At 39.9% G+C, this 15930-nt stretch overlaps 1 protein-coding gene across 1 annotated transcript in view; it reads left to right on the forward strand.

Annotated features, from left to right (window-relative positions):
- GLRA3 (glycine receptor alpha 3) overlaps positions 1-15930 on the forward strand; it is a 101219-nt gene that overhangs the window by 20706 nt on the left and 64583 nt on the right. Inside the window, exon 3 of the mRNA XM_059721358.1 lies at positions 15416-15639. Coding sequence (XP_059577341.1) covers positions 15416-15639 — 224 coding nt within the window. The remainder of the gene's footprint in view (positions 1-15415; positions 15640-15930) is intronic.

Below are 15930 nucleotides of genomic sequence, written 5' to 3' on the forward strand. Positions count from 1 at the left end.
TTGTATTTGCAGGTAGCAAATTTACTCATGATTAGCGTCAGTTGCTGCACAGTAAGCGTAGGCATGTGTACACGCACACACTTACTTCACAGTAAACTATGCTACTACAAAGTAAAGTGTCTCATGATAGAAGTCCATTTTCTGGATCAGCAAAGTTTCTCTGTACTTGCTCCAGCTTCAATTCATTGTCCTTAAATATGGTTAACCAGAAATATGCATGAGATGTCAGATGAAGTCTCATCAGCGCCTGCTGGAATGTGAGCCTTGTACAATGGCACTAATGTTTCTCAGTCCCCACTGGAAATAAAGGTATTACCTGAGACATCTTGATGAACAACTAGTTTAACAGAATTTCTAGTTAGTTGCCAGTCCCTAAGTCCATGGCCTTGCACTTTGTACTCTTGAATTGTATCCTGGTTGCCCTGAAGATCCACCGTTTTTTTTAATACTATATGTATCTTCCTCTATGTTGACAAAGCCTCCCAGACTTTGTCTCACTGGCAAATTTCATTTCAAAATTACCTTTTTGTGCCAACATCATTAATGGAAAATTTTAAATAAGATTAGTCTCAAGAGCAATACTTGAAGAATTTCACTGGTAATCTTCCACAGTTTCTGCTTATTCTTTCAGCCCAACATGTTGTTCTGGGCTAGTTCTTGACCCACTTTAAACTTTATGCACTTTTTGCCCATCTTTTGCCTGTTAACTATGGCAATGCTTTCCCATGTAGCACCATATCAGAGGCTTTACTTAACTCTGGTTCCATGAGATCTATTACATATCCTTTGCCTAGAAAAATCACTTCTTTCATCAAAGAATGCTATTACATTATTTTGAGAAGAATCACTTTTTGTAAATCCATGTTGCATTTTATCCTACTTTCTATTTATCTCAATGACATTATTCTTTCCTGCAAAATTCATCATTCATTCTAAAATCTTGCACTGTATTGGGGTCACACTAATGAAACTAAAACTGTCCCAATAAGCCTCTTCTCAGGATCTGTATTTGTGGAGGGCAATAATGTGCTTTCCTGAGAACTGCCTACAGTGAGCATGGTGCTGGGGGTGTGTGGAGTAGCTGGGGTCCAGGGCTGGCCATGCAGGTGGCCTACAGTGGGAAATTCAGGAGCAGGTGGTTGGCCAGTGCCTCTCACGACCAGTGCCCAGGCCACTGCTGGTGGAGGAGTAGCTCACCTGGGGCCTGAGTTGGGGAGGGACTTCACTATTGCTGCAGCCACAGCTGGAACTCCCAGTGCCAAGTGTCCTCTGCCCACTGTGTCTCCTCTGCCCAGACCTCATGGAACAGCTGCCCCAGGCCTCACAAATGTTACGCAGCACACAGGCTGTGAGGATGACCAGGGCACTCCGCGTGGCCCTTTGGAGTGGGGCAGAGCAGCAGCAATGTGGAGCTGGGTGAAGTGGTGGCTCTGCATCCAGCCACTCAGTACCCTTTTTTCCCTACCTCCGATGCCAATGGCAGCAGCAGCTTTTTCTCATCCAGGGGAATTGGAGCCCGGGCGGGGCCCCACAAGCTGCTTGGGTCAGCTCTGCTTAGAATCAACTAAATATGGTAGCTCCTTAATTTAAAACAATTGTGATGAATGATATAATGGCCTTTTTCTCCCCATAATGAAGATATTGCATCAAAGGGCAATTAAAAAAAACAATTAGTTGGTTAATCACAGAATGGATTCAAACATGTGTACACATATGCTGGGGAGGGGGTTGTTTTTTGGTATTTTTACTTTTTTCATCCATAAAATCCTATACTTTTGAACATCTTTGTAGGGTAGCAAGTGATCCCTGTTTATTCCCATGCTTACAAAAATAGATTATCTTTAAACTGTTTGAGCTGTGAGCCGATAGATTTTCAAACTGTAATTTTATAGGAACATATGAAAGCTGATTTATTGGCACAATAGGATTAGTTCAGGCTGAAGATTTATGCCCTGCATTACTACCTAATGGAAATGCTGTGTGGGATCTCAGTTTTCTCTTTACTTGCCGTATTCTCTTTTGAAAGCTTAAATTTAAGCAGGGTTTTAGCAACATTACTTGGATTGCTTTTTAGGTGGATTGCACAGATAAAACAATGCTTTTTAGGGCTGCTGAATTCACAAAAGTCATGAAGGGGTGCTTTGAGTCTAAGGAAGAGTGCCTCAAGTCTAAAAAGGTTGAGAACCACTGGTCTATAAGGCACAAATCTACCCTGCTTTCTGCATGATTTCCAAATAACACAGCTAACTAAATACCTGTCTTTCCTGATGGAGTCACTGGAGTACGTATACATATATGGACAAATATCCAACTGTATTTAAATTTAAAATCAAGTTTCTATAGCATCTAGGTTGTCTTCCTTAGCCACGCTCTAAAATTCACATTTGCTGTATCAACTTCTAGATTTAAAACTAGCTTATCATTTATCAAGTAAAAGTAAAAAAGTAAAAATGAAAAGACCCTTTCCCTTAGGGGAGAAAGTCTTTTCATTTTTACAAAAATAAATAAATAAATAAACACACACACACACACACACACACACACACAGTTTATATATATATATATAGTGTGTGTGTGTGTATATATATATACACACACACACACTATTTAGCTGGTAACAGAAGGAAAGGCTGCAGGAACAGTTAGTGTGGAATCCCTAAATTATTTTTTCATCTAGCTGAATGATATTTCCCTCTAGTAGATAAAACAGGATGCGTCAAACATTACATAACTTCTTTTGATATAGAGCACTTGTGTTACTGTGCACAAGCACTCAATGAAACCAGCATATTGTTAGTGCTAGCCACATTAAATTAAACAATGATAGCTTTTATTAAAAAAAAAACAAACATCACTCCACATGAGCTCCACAAGATCATCTGAACATTGATCATCTCAGGAAGGCTCGACTTTCTACTTAGGCACAAATACCTTCAGATGAGAGAACAAGTGTCTTTTTTAATGTCTATTTCTTACTCGCTACGGCAGCATTATCTTTTTTATACTAAGAAATGTCAGAGAACCACTTTGTTCATTATGTATGTTTACGTAATTGTCATAGAAACACTTTTCTATCTTTCTTTCTCTTTTTAAATTAAAAGCCACCTAAAAGGTTGAGTTTTAGCTCAGTTAACTTGATTATGTTGCAATAGAATTTTTGCATAATGCAGTGGGAGTTTGAACCACATGATTTCCATTAATAATGGAAGCAGTTATGTTCATACTGTAATAAAAGTGTACTCCTAGATATCCTATAGCCATAGCCACAAATAACCAACCAGAAAAGAGTCAGAAGGATGCAGGTTCTGAAGTCAGGAGTTCCTCACAAAAACCCTGCCAATAATTCCTTTCTTTTTAATCTAATCAGGGTGAAATACAAACAGAAAGCTAGTAGGGCTATGCAAAGCTTCGGGTATGGATTCAACTCAGAGGAGATTCGCTGGCCAAATCTCTGAATCAAATCAGGGAACCAATTAAAAGGTCTGAATTGATTTGAAGCTCTCTGAATTGATTTGGAAAAGATTCAAAGAGCTTTGGCAATCCAGTCAGTCCCTGCACGCTGCAGCAGGGACGTGGACCCAGTCTCCATGCTGGCAAATAGGGGGCAGGGGAGGAGGGGGGAGGAGAACATGGGGGGACCCCTGCCAGGCCCCATCCCCTGTCTCTTCCCCCAGCCCCCCTGACCACCCCCCACTCTCCAAGCCCCGCCCCCATGGCTGCCCCGCCCAGCCCCAGCAGCCACAGTGACCACAGTGAACATTTTGAGAGAGCTATTTGGGAAGCCCCTGGTCATCCTCCCTCATATCAAAGAAAAACATCAGTGTGGTGGGTGACTGAAGGGGTGGTTGCCCAGAAAGTGAGGGCTGCAGGGGCTTTTTAAATAAAAGCCCCCACTCACCAGCTGCTGCCAGGTGTGGGGGCAATCCCCATTGCCTCCCACTGCCCCATGCTGCATGGGGGCTCTGACATGAGTCCCCCTGACCCCCATCTGCTCTTCCATTACCCCCATGGCTGCCCTGCCTGCCCCAACATGCTTAAAAAAAACCACACACACACAAAAAAAAAAAACAAACTCACCGACTGCTGCAGTCATCTCAGGGCTTCTTGGGGCTTGCTTGTGGCAGAGCCCCCCATGCAGTGTCGGGCAGTGGGGGACAGCAGGGATCACCCCCCACCAGGCAGGAGCCAGTGAGCCTTTTTAGGTTTTTTTTTAAGGGCCGGAAGCTTAGGGGGGAGGGGCAGCCATGGGGGGCCTGAGAGAGCAGGCAGAGGTTGTGGGGCTCATGGAAGAGCCCCCCCATGCAGCGTGGGACAGCAGGGATCGCCCCCCCCCAACATGGCAGCAGCCGGTGAGTGCAGGCTTTTTTTTTTTTCTTCCAAGAGCCAGGAGCTGGGGCGGGTGGTGCAGCCATTGAGATCGGGTGGGGGATGGGGCCTGTGTGATTCAGAGGTGGGGCAGCATCTGAATCTCCATATTAGATTAGGCTGAATCAATTCTGGACAGTGATTTGAATCACTGAATCGAGTCACTGTCCCCCAAACTGGCCCAACCTGAATCTGAAGCAAATACTAGCCACATTGCACAGGCCTAAAAGCTAGGTGTCATTAATTTTTTGAAAAAGCCTAAAGTTCCTCTGTATCATTTTCAGTAAACCTACACTATACAGGCTGAACAAACGGGGAGAACAAAATAATGTACATCCCCACAAAATGGCATTATCCATAGTTGGTAAGTTTTTGTCCAATCCATTGAACTTTTATGAAGAAACCACATAAAAAGGCTTCATTTATACTCTGTAAGGTCTTAGAAGCAACAAGAAAGCCTTGGATTTGCAAGTACTGAAGGTGACTAACAGTATGAAGATGTACACATACATTTAAATTATTCAAATTTCTATTTATTAGGAGTTGGCAGGATGTGATCCCTTACTTTACAAGTGGCATTTAAAAGAAAACAAACCCCAAAAAAACATACCCAAACTACCTCAAAACCCCAAACAGCCCCTCACACACATGCAGAACTAGCTTAATTACTCTTCTAGTTAAGTCAGTTTAATGGAATTGGGTTATCAATAAGGGTCAGATCCACATCATGGATTATGCATATTAATACAACTCTGAGCCGAAATCCAGTTTTTCCACTAATTGAAACTGTCCAGTGTAACACCCTGATATGACTCAGCTACTAAACCAAAAATAGTAGATAATGGGTATGAACAGAGGATGAAAATACTAAGATCACACCTACACATAGCACAACAATATGAACAATCCTGTCAGTTAGATATGGAAGGTGAATGTCCACATAAACACCTCTAGCCTTCAAATGGAAGGTGCACAATGTATTTTAATGTTGATCTATAAATCATAAGGCCTGTGTAGGTTTGAAAGTTGTTTATGATTAAGGCAGGATGCAAATTTGATTGAAGTAACTATTCCCAAATAACTCCATGTATGGACACTTCAATTCTAGAATGAGAGTGCCTTGTTTCTTTTGAGTTTGGTCTACCTTAATGACTCTGATTTCAGAACAGGAGTGTCATATGAAGTTAATCATAAATAATCTTATGTGTAGACAAGACCATTTTCTTAAGAAGCAACCAATCTTCTCGTAATAAATGCCCTAGGGATATTCAGATAGAGAAGCACGTCCTTAAGGATGTTTGGCATTTGTCACATCTTGTTACTCCGAGACAGATTTGGTGACAAAGCACTTAAAATATTTAATTGCAGCCCCAGAAGCCAAAGTTCAAGCCTTGATCTAAAGGTAGTAAACCAAGCTGTGAATGGTCACCTGCTCATTCAGATGGTGATATCAAAATTAGTTAGATATAATGCTAATAAGTCATTAATTATTATAATGCTAATAAGTCATTAAAGGCTTTTAACCTTTTCTTCCCCCCTCCCCCAACATAGGTAACTGGTAGAGGGGGCATGGGGGGGCATGTGCCCCCCCCCACTGAGATTGGCTGCTACTGCTGGCTTCTGTGGGAGTTTCCCGCTTGCCTCCCACCCCACCAGCTTCTGCAGGCTGTCACCACTTGCCACACTGCCACTGCCGTCTTCTGTGGGAACTTGCTGATGCCACCGATGCTGGCACACACAGACTGTGCCCCCCCCCCCCCAGTCTCAGGAGGCAACAGTCACCCATGCCCCACCCCCAGGCCCCCAAATCATTTTGTTTTCCTAGTTAAGATTGCCTTCCTGTTATGCTCCTTAAGAGACCTACCAGGAGCAGACTTAGTCTTATTATAAGTTTATGGTCTTTTCTCTCATGTGGCCCTCCTGAGGAGGCTTGAAGCTCTTGTCAGGTGAACAAGATCCCTCATCATGTAAATCATTGTTTAGTTACTGCTCTCCTTATATCCAGTTTGCAAAAAAACACTTTTTATTGCTCAGTTGCCATCTTTAATAGGGATAAGTAGGGATCTATCTTACAATGTTAAATCTTTGATTTTCCAACACTGGTGATTTCCAGACTCCATAGCAACTTATATGGTTCCTGTCAGGAAAGGACTGAGCCAATACATTTCCAGACATAATGAGGCAGAGGGACCCCAAGTTTTACACAGACAGGCTTCCCAAGTATAACATAAGTATAGCTGATGGAAAAGAATGAATCCATGGCACAAGATTCCTGGATTGTTGGGTTTGCTCATAATAAGTACCAGCAACAAAAACTGTGAAGAAAGTTGTGTTTTACCTTATGATTTCACCAAATATGACAATTAACTTATGCATTGGGTCATTATCTTCTAAACAAATATCACTTTTCAATAAAGGGCAAAGTTTGTCTCTAAAATATCACTATAGAATACAATCTGAGCTAATTTCTTAAGAATTTATAATTGAAGTAAGACTTCTTCTGTTTCCTCTTCTGTTCCTTGACTAAAATTACCTCTGTGACCCCCTTCTCCAAACCATTCTTTAGTAGCTGCCTCCAGTTCTGCTTTCCTTCTCTGAAAACACAGCCCCCATTACATCGTCTATTATAAGAACCATAATTTCCCCAGTGATTGGACCAACTACACAGTAAGAGTCCTAGTCTTAGCCTTCCCCCTAAACTCCTAAACAGCTTCCTTCAATCATTCCCCTCTTGCTGGCTCTAGTAGCCTCACCTCCAGTTCTCCTCTCCCCAACCTTCAGAACAGAACTGTTCAATTTATGGCATGGAAGAGGTCTTCCCTACATAAATGCTGTATCCTGGCTCCTACCTCAGTTAACTTCCTTGATGAAATCTAGCAGGAGTTGTGCTAGGGAAGACATTGCTTCCATGCAAAAAGGATGGGAAACAGATGTCCTATATACCTGCTCTGAAACCCTACCCCACTAGCAGCAACTCCAGCAAGCAATTATTGCAGTGCATAAACTCCTGCATGCAATACAGGAATTGAAATCAGCTGAGCCAAGAGTCCTGACATTGAGAACAACATGCCACCAAAACTTCCCCAGCTTGAGAGAACAGCTGGTCAAAAAACAAGGACAGTTTCACAGATACTTTAATAGTTTTACCATTTGGTTCAGAACAAATCAAGAACTTTTACCACTTATCATTAAAAACATAGTGAGAGATCAGATGAAGAATTGCACAGTGGTCACTGAAGATGTACAAAAACAGGAAAAGATTTCTAAGGGTAATATATTTTATTGGACCAGCTATGTATTTGGGATAAAGTTAGGCAAGCTATCAAATGCAAGACATTCTTCTTTGGGTCTCTGGTCATTTCTGGACAATCACAGCTACAGCATCCCTCATACATGACTATAACATGAAAAACTAGGTTTAAGTCCTGTTCCAAATAAGATAGCAGGAGGATTCAAACCATTTGCCTGTCCCATTTAGCAGCACAGGGCTATTTTGACCTGCATCACCATTTCTATGACCAGAAATTCCATCCTAAACCTTATCCTAGTAATCCTCCCAGCAATTTTTTTAGACTCTGATCATAAATAACATTTCAAATCTTAATGTCTTAGGCCTGTAGAAACATAAATGCATTTATTTTAAGTATTATCAGTATAGAAAGTAAATATAGCATATATTAAGGATTATATCAGGGAGCAAATATTAGGACATTTAGATCAACACTTGTATCGAACAAGTACAATATAACTAATTGCTATCAATAGTAATACTATAAATTAAAATCAGTACTTTAAATATGACATTATTGTGATAGTAATAGATTTGACAGTAATACTATTAATATGCAGACTAAAAGGTCATTATGTTGAATAAGGTGCTTGTCCCAGTCAAAAGGCAATTATAGTATTTCTGTTCAGTGGTATAAGCTTAGAGCAGTTCTTTGTGGTGAGGATATTCCATATGAAATTAAACTGTTATGGCATTTGGGATCCTGCCAGCTTTGCAGAGATAAATGTATAAAGGCAAATTTCCAACATGTAGCTTTCATTGTACACTTGCAGATCACCTGCTCACATGCTTTAGGGATGCTATCACTTGAACCAAATGATCAAATTTACATGCAAACAAATGAATTATCTTCTAGCATTCTGCCAGGTCTAGTTTCAAATACCATTAAAAATCCAGTTAATATCTCCATCCAGATACTAAGCAGGAATTTAGATTCGTTGGATTTTAAATTAAACAAAATATTGTTTACTCACTGTGGCATTTCAACATGAGAAGCCCATGACATTGAAAATATCACTGGTAATAGAAAGTTAAAGCATTATGGAAAATCCATTTTACAAAGTATAATTTATTTTGATATAAACCATGACAAATTTTAGCTGAAACCCCTGCAAAGACCTCATTCAAGAAAATACTTGAGGGTTCAGTGCACTTAGATACTGTTGGCAGAGGCACTATTCTTGAGATCTCAGAGTCTGGTGTGCTTGAAACTGGCACTGGGAAGTGCCCACTGGGTGTTTCTTGGAGGTACTCTCAGGAGCACTGTAGTATAGACTTACCCTGTGAAGCCAGACTCTGAAAAAGTATCTGGATAATGCTTATACCTAAAACTAGAAAACACAGGGGATCCAAAATGGCAGACTGATAACTGCCCACTAGGTAACAATGCATTCTAACCTCCAGCATTACAGTGGGCAGTTCCCCTTTTATCTATTTTATAAATAAGATAATAGAAATAATATATTAGGAAGAAATGGGATCAGAAATTGCTATTGGGTGTTCACCCTGCTAAGCAGCCTGGGAGGAGAACAATGGTAACACAGCAGCACGGCCTCCAGTGTGCCAGCTGGATACTGCTCCTATCATATGTTCCACACCTATGTAAACTAAGGGAGCATGCAGACGTTACACTTAGATCAACCTAACTAGGCTTAGGTGAATCTAAGTGCTGATCTGTACAGACATTCAGGGGGTTAGATCAGGAAAAAAAAATGACTGGCCTGTTCTAACTTAGTTCATCTGAGAATGTGAACTACTGAACATCGTATGCCTACTGACTTCCCCACCCCTAGACAGACAACTCCCCTCTCCCACAGACTTGCCAACCCTATCCCAACCCTCTGCAACCCACCAGCTCCCCCACTTTTCCCTGCAGACCCTCTGGTTTCTGCATTACACCTTGTGCCTTTAGGTTGATGGGTGGCAATTCCAGTTCCCACATTCCAGATTCATCATTGCCCTTTGCACTAATTGGCACACTCAAGAGAAGGGCCCAGAACTATATGGTCATGAAGAATGAACTAATTGCCTGTGTTATCATTACACAAAGGAAGTGTCGATACTCCTCATGACTGAGGACTGAGGCATGCTAACATCAGTTTAGGAAACTGTTCTACAACTGCCATGTAGGGAAGCAAAACATTTGAACATCCAGAACTGTAAATCAGAACAGTTTTCAGAAGCTGGAGGATTTTTGGTTGTAAAAGTGCAAAAAATATCTTATTGGCTTAATTCTACTTGACCATAGTCCTTGTTTTGTCTTTGGAGTAAATTACAGGCATTTAAAAGTTGGGCTCAGAATGACACTTTGAACTTCCTTGCCATTCATAAGAGAAAAGTGCTGGGTTTTGTGAACTGTAGGTAATTGAAATCTCAAATGTTTTCTGTAGCTAAGTGGGGAGGAGCCAAATCACAGTTTCCTCATTTCCCCACTAATTTGATGCTTGTGTAGGCTGTGAAAGTAACTGCCTTCCTGAGTGAAACCCTAGTGTGGGAGGAAGGTGGTAGAGGATGTAGGTTTGTTAATAAAGCCAATTAATCTATGATGTGAAAGCCAGAAAGAAAGGAGCAGGCTATGTCTACTGCATTTGTGATCATCACTGTTACCTACTAAAGTAGGAAAAGTAATCATACTGGAACAATTGGACAATGATTCTCTTTATGAGGAAAATTCAAGAGAGAAGCAAAATACACATCTAAAAATCATTTTTCATTTTGTGATAACATATGGTCAGTGTTAAATTATCTGCTGCATTCTTTGAAAAGATGCAAATAGACATACTCCTGAAAATTTGCCTGTTCAGTAAATTAGAGTTGTAGTTAGAACAACCTATTAATCAAGAGAAAATAATGTGCCTCATGTATACCTGCATTTTTCAAAGGGTAATTAAGAACTAAGCACACTATTGGATGTGGAAATAATTATAAAATGCCAAAGCCTAAATCCTGAAAGTATTGAGACACCTAACACTTATTTAGATGCCTAACTTCCCATGATTTCAATGGCATCTAAATTCCACTGAGGATCCGGGCACAAGTTCCAGTGAGACAGTCAATATTCTGGCATACTGTGAAAATGTATCATTGGATACATCAGCATAATGGATCAGAAGCAAAATGACTTTAGAAAGGTTGAGCATGGTACATTTTCCTAACAGCAATAGTTAATACAACATGTAATAATACATTCACATAGATTGTCTCAGGTTCGTCACAACTTAGACAGCACATCCCACCCCACTTTCCTTGTTTGGCTGTGAGCTGTATCTCCAGAGAGCCCACCTACAACAGAGGTGAGGTGGTAAGCTTGGGAGCTCCTGCTCACCAGCATGGGGTCTGCCTAGAGCCCCTGCTTTTGGACATCTCCAGAGCCTGCTGCTGTCTGGTCTTCCCCTCCCTTTCCCCATTGCCTCTGTGGTGGCAGTGAAGATCAGCCTCTGCTTTCATGGAGCCCAGGGGCTGTGTACCACCAGAAGCTTGTTCCCTCTTTTCCCTTGATGCTGCATCTGGGGGAGGCAGGAGGAGGAGGGGAGGCAGGAGAAGCAAAGAGCAGGAGCTCACTGGAGCTGAAAGCAGGGACTCTGGACAGACCCTTCACCAGTGAACTCATAGAATCACAGCACATGTGAACCTCCCAGTAGGAGCTATGCTGATGCGCTGGTGAATCCCTTTGACTGTGTGACGGTTTACAATGAGATCTCTTTGCTGTGCATGTTCCACACAGCCAAAGAGGGCATAACCACACCCCTGTGCTAGATTCACCCATGTCTAAGGGAAAAGGCTGCATTAACAAGGAACTTCCAGGCTAGGAAGAGAAATTACACATAAACCGGCATAAGTGATCAGAAACCAGTCCAAATCTGTAGCACAACAAAAGCTCAGTGAACATAAGCTATTTTCAAAGTGACCAAAACCCATTTAAGACAAACCTGAGTGGATGTAGTATCAGACTTAACTGATTTAGATTAAATATGTTTATTGAATTTCTGTCCCAGATCCCCTCCAGATTCAAGTTAACTTACCACCCCCAACATCCCAAGATGCTTTGCACTTCCCCCCACCCAGGGTGGGCAGGTTAATGTTTGCCCAAGCTGTCTGCTTCATCCAAGCAGGGAGACATATTCTAGAGTCCCACAGCATCTGACCTGAGCCACTGCAGGCATGTGGCTGCATTTCTAGAATCAAAAGTAAATGTCTGTTCACTTGCTTATCAGTTCAATCTACACAGTTTAAACTAACTTGCAAAGATTGAACTGATTCATCCTTGGGCTTTTTTGACTGTCTGTACTTAGTCCCAGTAATGTTTCTGCAGTGACCATGGCAATGTAGGGGTTAAGTCCTAACCAAGTCACAAAACCACCACCCCAGTTCCAAGTTATTTATGTGGTGGAAATGTAGCAGGATTTGTTCCTATGCAGGAATAACAAGACAGAAATTGTGTGTGCTTTATCAGTTATGGAAATTAGGAGCTACAGAAAAGCGTTATTTAGTAATCTGCTTAAAGGAAAACAAATCAATGCTGGCAGTTTAATTCTGTTCTCTGTGTTTGCAGAAAACAACTCTACTTGTTTAAAGCATTTTAAGCCTTATGCTCACACTGTGTAATTATAAGCTGAGAACAATGAGCACTCATTTGTCCTTCATGTGGCAGTAGCTGAAAGTGTCATTTCTTGTATAGTACATCTTTTGATATCTGAAAAAGAGTGGCAGCTTTATTTTTAGTATTTCAAAGAAGGTAACTGCTGAATGTTCTTGCAGTGCAACTGAGATAGTTTATGTTCATGTTAAAGGCTAAAAGCAAGTTAAATCAACAGATTTAGGAGAGCTTCTGAGAAAACTGACATTTAGCATACTAGACTGTAGTCTATAACCAATTAATTATTTTACTTCCCTACATGAACACATAAGGCAGGCCACTGGCCTTGAATTTTGGTTCAGGGAAACCACAGCTGTTGTAGCCACACCTTGAATGTATACAAGTCATGACCATGATTCCACTCTACCTTCTTTTTTTTTCTGAGGAAAAAGCAATACTCCCAGATTCTCTGCACTACCAGAGAACTCCCTTTGCTTTAAAGAATTGCACACTGGCCAGAAAAAAGTGGGATTCTGTCACTCTTTTCTCTCACTTTTATCCTTGCTGAACACTTCCCCCGAATTAGAAATACCATGGAAACAGAGGAAGAAGCTATAATGCTCCAACCTTTCACTCAATGTCAAATGGTCATTTGTGTAAATATGGTTTGATTTTGTCACAAAAGGCTTCTTCACACATGATGCAAATATGTATGAGCTCCATTCTCCAACTCATTCAGTGAGCATTTTTGAATGGTAGCATGGTCAGTGTAAATATGTAGGCCCTCACAATATAGTTTTAGTGAAAATTTACTCTGTGTGTCTACCCAAATGCTATGTCACAGGTATATATTCGTACTGGAAAAAAATTAAATCTAATTTGTTGCACAGTTCATGAGGCTCAACCACAGTTTTTTCTTCTAGTGTAGTCAAACTCCTGAACAGTATTTCACAGCAGCAATTACTGAACCTTTTGATAAGGAGAGGGTATTAGGGAATAAATGTTTTACACTGTCAGTGAAATTTGACCAACCTTAATCATACTGGGTGTGTCTATACATTCATTGATGTACCATAGTTACTGCATAGTAAGTTTAGTACTTGCATATCCAAGTATGAAATAGTGCTTAGTAACTGGTGCTATGCAGTAGTGCCAGTGCACAGCTTTGTAGTGATGCTAACTGCACAGTAGCCTAATATTACTGCACAATAGCATATTAGCATAGGTTTTGCCCAGCACACTACTGTGCAGTCTTATTAGGTTACTGCGCAGTTATCGTCTCGTGTAGAGGCACCCAGTAAGTAATACAAGTGTTCCCAGTAGTAACAATATTCTGTTATGTAGCACTCCAAAGAACTTCTTTACTTACAATAATTTAATATAAATAATGCAGGAATTTGAACAGATGTTCAGATGCTATAAGTCTCTCCAAAATTGAAGCTATTCCAAACTGTCTTTATGATTTAAACAAATATAAGTCCACAATATTTTTGCCATTTAAATGTTCTAATAATAAAATTCAGGAGCTGGTGAATTCCTTTATTCTTTAGATTAATTCCTTTTTTAAAGTTATTTTTCCTTCTTTTCTTAGTCAAAGACATAAATATATACTACAATCACTTTGCTCAAATGTCCAGTTTTGACATCTTTACAAGCTAATTACCAGAGCTTTCTTGCTTATTTAAACTATGTTTTGGACCATAGTCTCATTTTTAGTGGAGCCCGGTTCATCCCAGACCCAAAGAAAAATAATGTAGTTTTGTAAAGAAGAGGCAGAAACAACATTTTACACTTTTAAATCATTAATTCTGTCAATGTTATTGGGAAGTGATGGGATGGAAGTCAAGTCAAATGTATAATCCTTTTCTCGTTTTATTCTTGGGAAAGCCGTGAGCAAGAGTTGTTATAGTACCATCATCAATGTGTGACTGACAGCATTGTCTTTAACGGAGAAAACAATTTTTATAGCCAATGTTGGATTAAGGCATAGGTACTAGGGTTCCAGGGCCTAGTTCTTGGTGTTACATGATGAGATCTTAGTTTTTGTTTTTATACATGTTTCTAGCCTTGAGGACTGTGAATAAAAATACTTGAAAAAATTGACCTACATCTTCTCAAAGTCATATAGGAAACCCGTGGCAAAGCAGGAGATTTTCCTAGGGTCTCTCAGATGTGTGTGCCATCACCACTAAACTATATTTCAGTTTTGAATCAGAGCCCTTTTCCTTAGGAACAGAATCTATTTAATCTGTAGCTAGGAAGGTGGGGATAACTGCACATGGCAAAAGATAAACATTAGAACCAGGGAAACTTAGTTTTTTGTGCTGTTTTATCTTCCAGTTCTAACACAAGGAGTGGGAGAGCAACATGATAGAGGTAAAGTTCCAGTTCTCTCTCTGAAATACAGTACAACCATTATAAGAACCCTGCATATATATGTATTTTGCTCTCCCACTCCTTGTATTAGAACTGGAAGATAAAACAGCACAAAAAACTAAGTTTCCATGGTTCTTATGCTTATCTTATATATAATAATAATCTTACGTATATATAATAATGAAAAAAAACCCCTTGTGTTGGGATTGTTAGAAGTGTATGCGTACACACACACACTTTTAACAATCCCAGCAGAAGGAATTTTTTCCCCATTTATTATGGTGCAGCAAATTGACTAATCTTTTTATAACAAACATCCTCTTTTGAGGACCTTGTTTTCCAACCCCATTGGAGTTCCTTATAGTGAGGGTGCACTGGGTATCTAAAGAATAACATTGCCTTCATAGAGCTCTAGTTATGATTTTTCCTGAAATCGGCTTTTACTATTATCTATTGTATCATTACTAATCAGTTACAAATAAGAACAGACAATATGATCAGGGATGCATTTGGTAGCTATCTTGGCCTGAGACAAAAAGAAATGTAAAATTCTAGAACTCTTGGTTCAGAGATGATACTTTTTATTAGACCAACTAAGAAATTGTAAAATGTTTTTTGTGATTTCTTAGTTCGTCTAATAAAATCTCTGAACCAAGAGTTCTAGAGTTTTGCATTTCTTTTCAGGTAATATGATGGCATTCCACTAAGTGGTTCTTTTGTTATCTCAAGCTGCACAAGAAAATAAAAAAACCCACAAAAAACCTCTTTGCTTCCCTGATAAAACTTTTCCTGTTCTGTCTTTCTTTTAGGACTATAGAGTGAACATCTTTCTCCGTCAGAGCTGGAATGATCCACGTCTTGCATATAGTGAATATCCAGATGACTCCTTGGACTTAGATCCCTCAATGTTGGATTCAATTTGGAAACCTGATTTGTTCTTTGCTAATGAAAAAGGTGCCAACTTTCATGAAGTTACAACAGACAACAAGTTATTACGAATTTTCAAAAATGGAAATGTTCTTTATTCTATCAGGTAAGTCTCTAATCAATATTTTTTAAAGTTTTGAATGTGCTTATAGCAGACATGAAAACTTAGAACCTGCAGTTGTTATTCTTGTAGAACTACAAGTAAAAGTGCACTTTAATTGCTTAAGGTTATCATTATTATTAATTATTATTAGTATTACCATAGCAGCTACTTAACCCAAAAGTAATCAGGACACGTTATACTATGCATAATATATGCTTATACTTAGTGTGAGAGAAAAGAAGCATTTTAAGCCCTATCTTAAAGGTGGGAAATTGAGACAAAGAATTAAATAAC

The sequence above is a fragment of the Alligator mississippiensis genome, chromosome 2, assembly GCF_030867095.1.
Source record: "Alligator mississippiensis isolate rAllMis1 chromosome 2, rAllMis1, whole genome shotgun sequence".
Taxonomy (NCBI): Eukaryota; Metazoa; Chordata; order Crocodylia; family Alligatoridae; genus Alligator; species Alligator mississippiensis.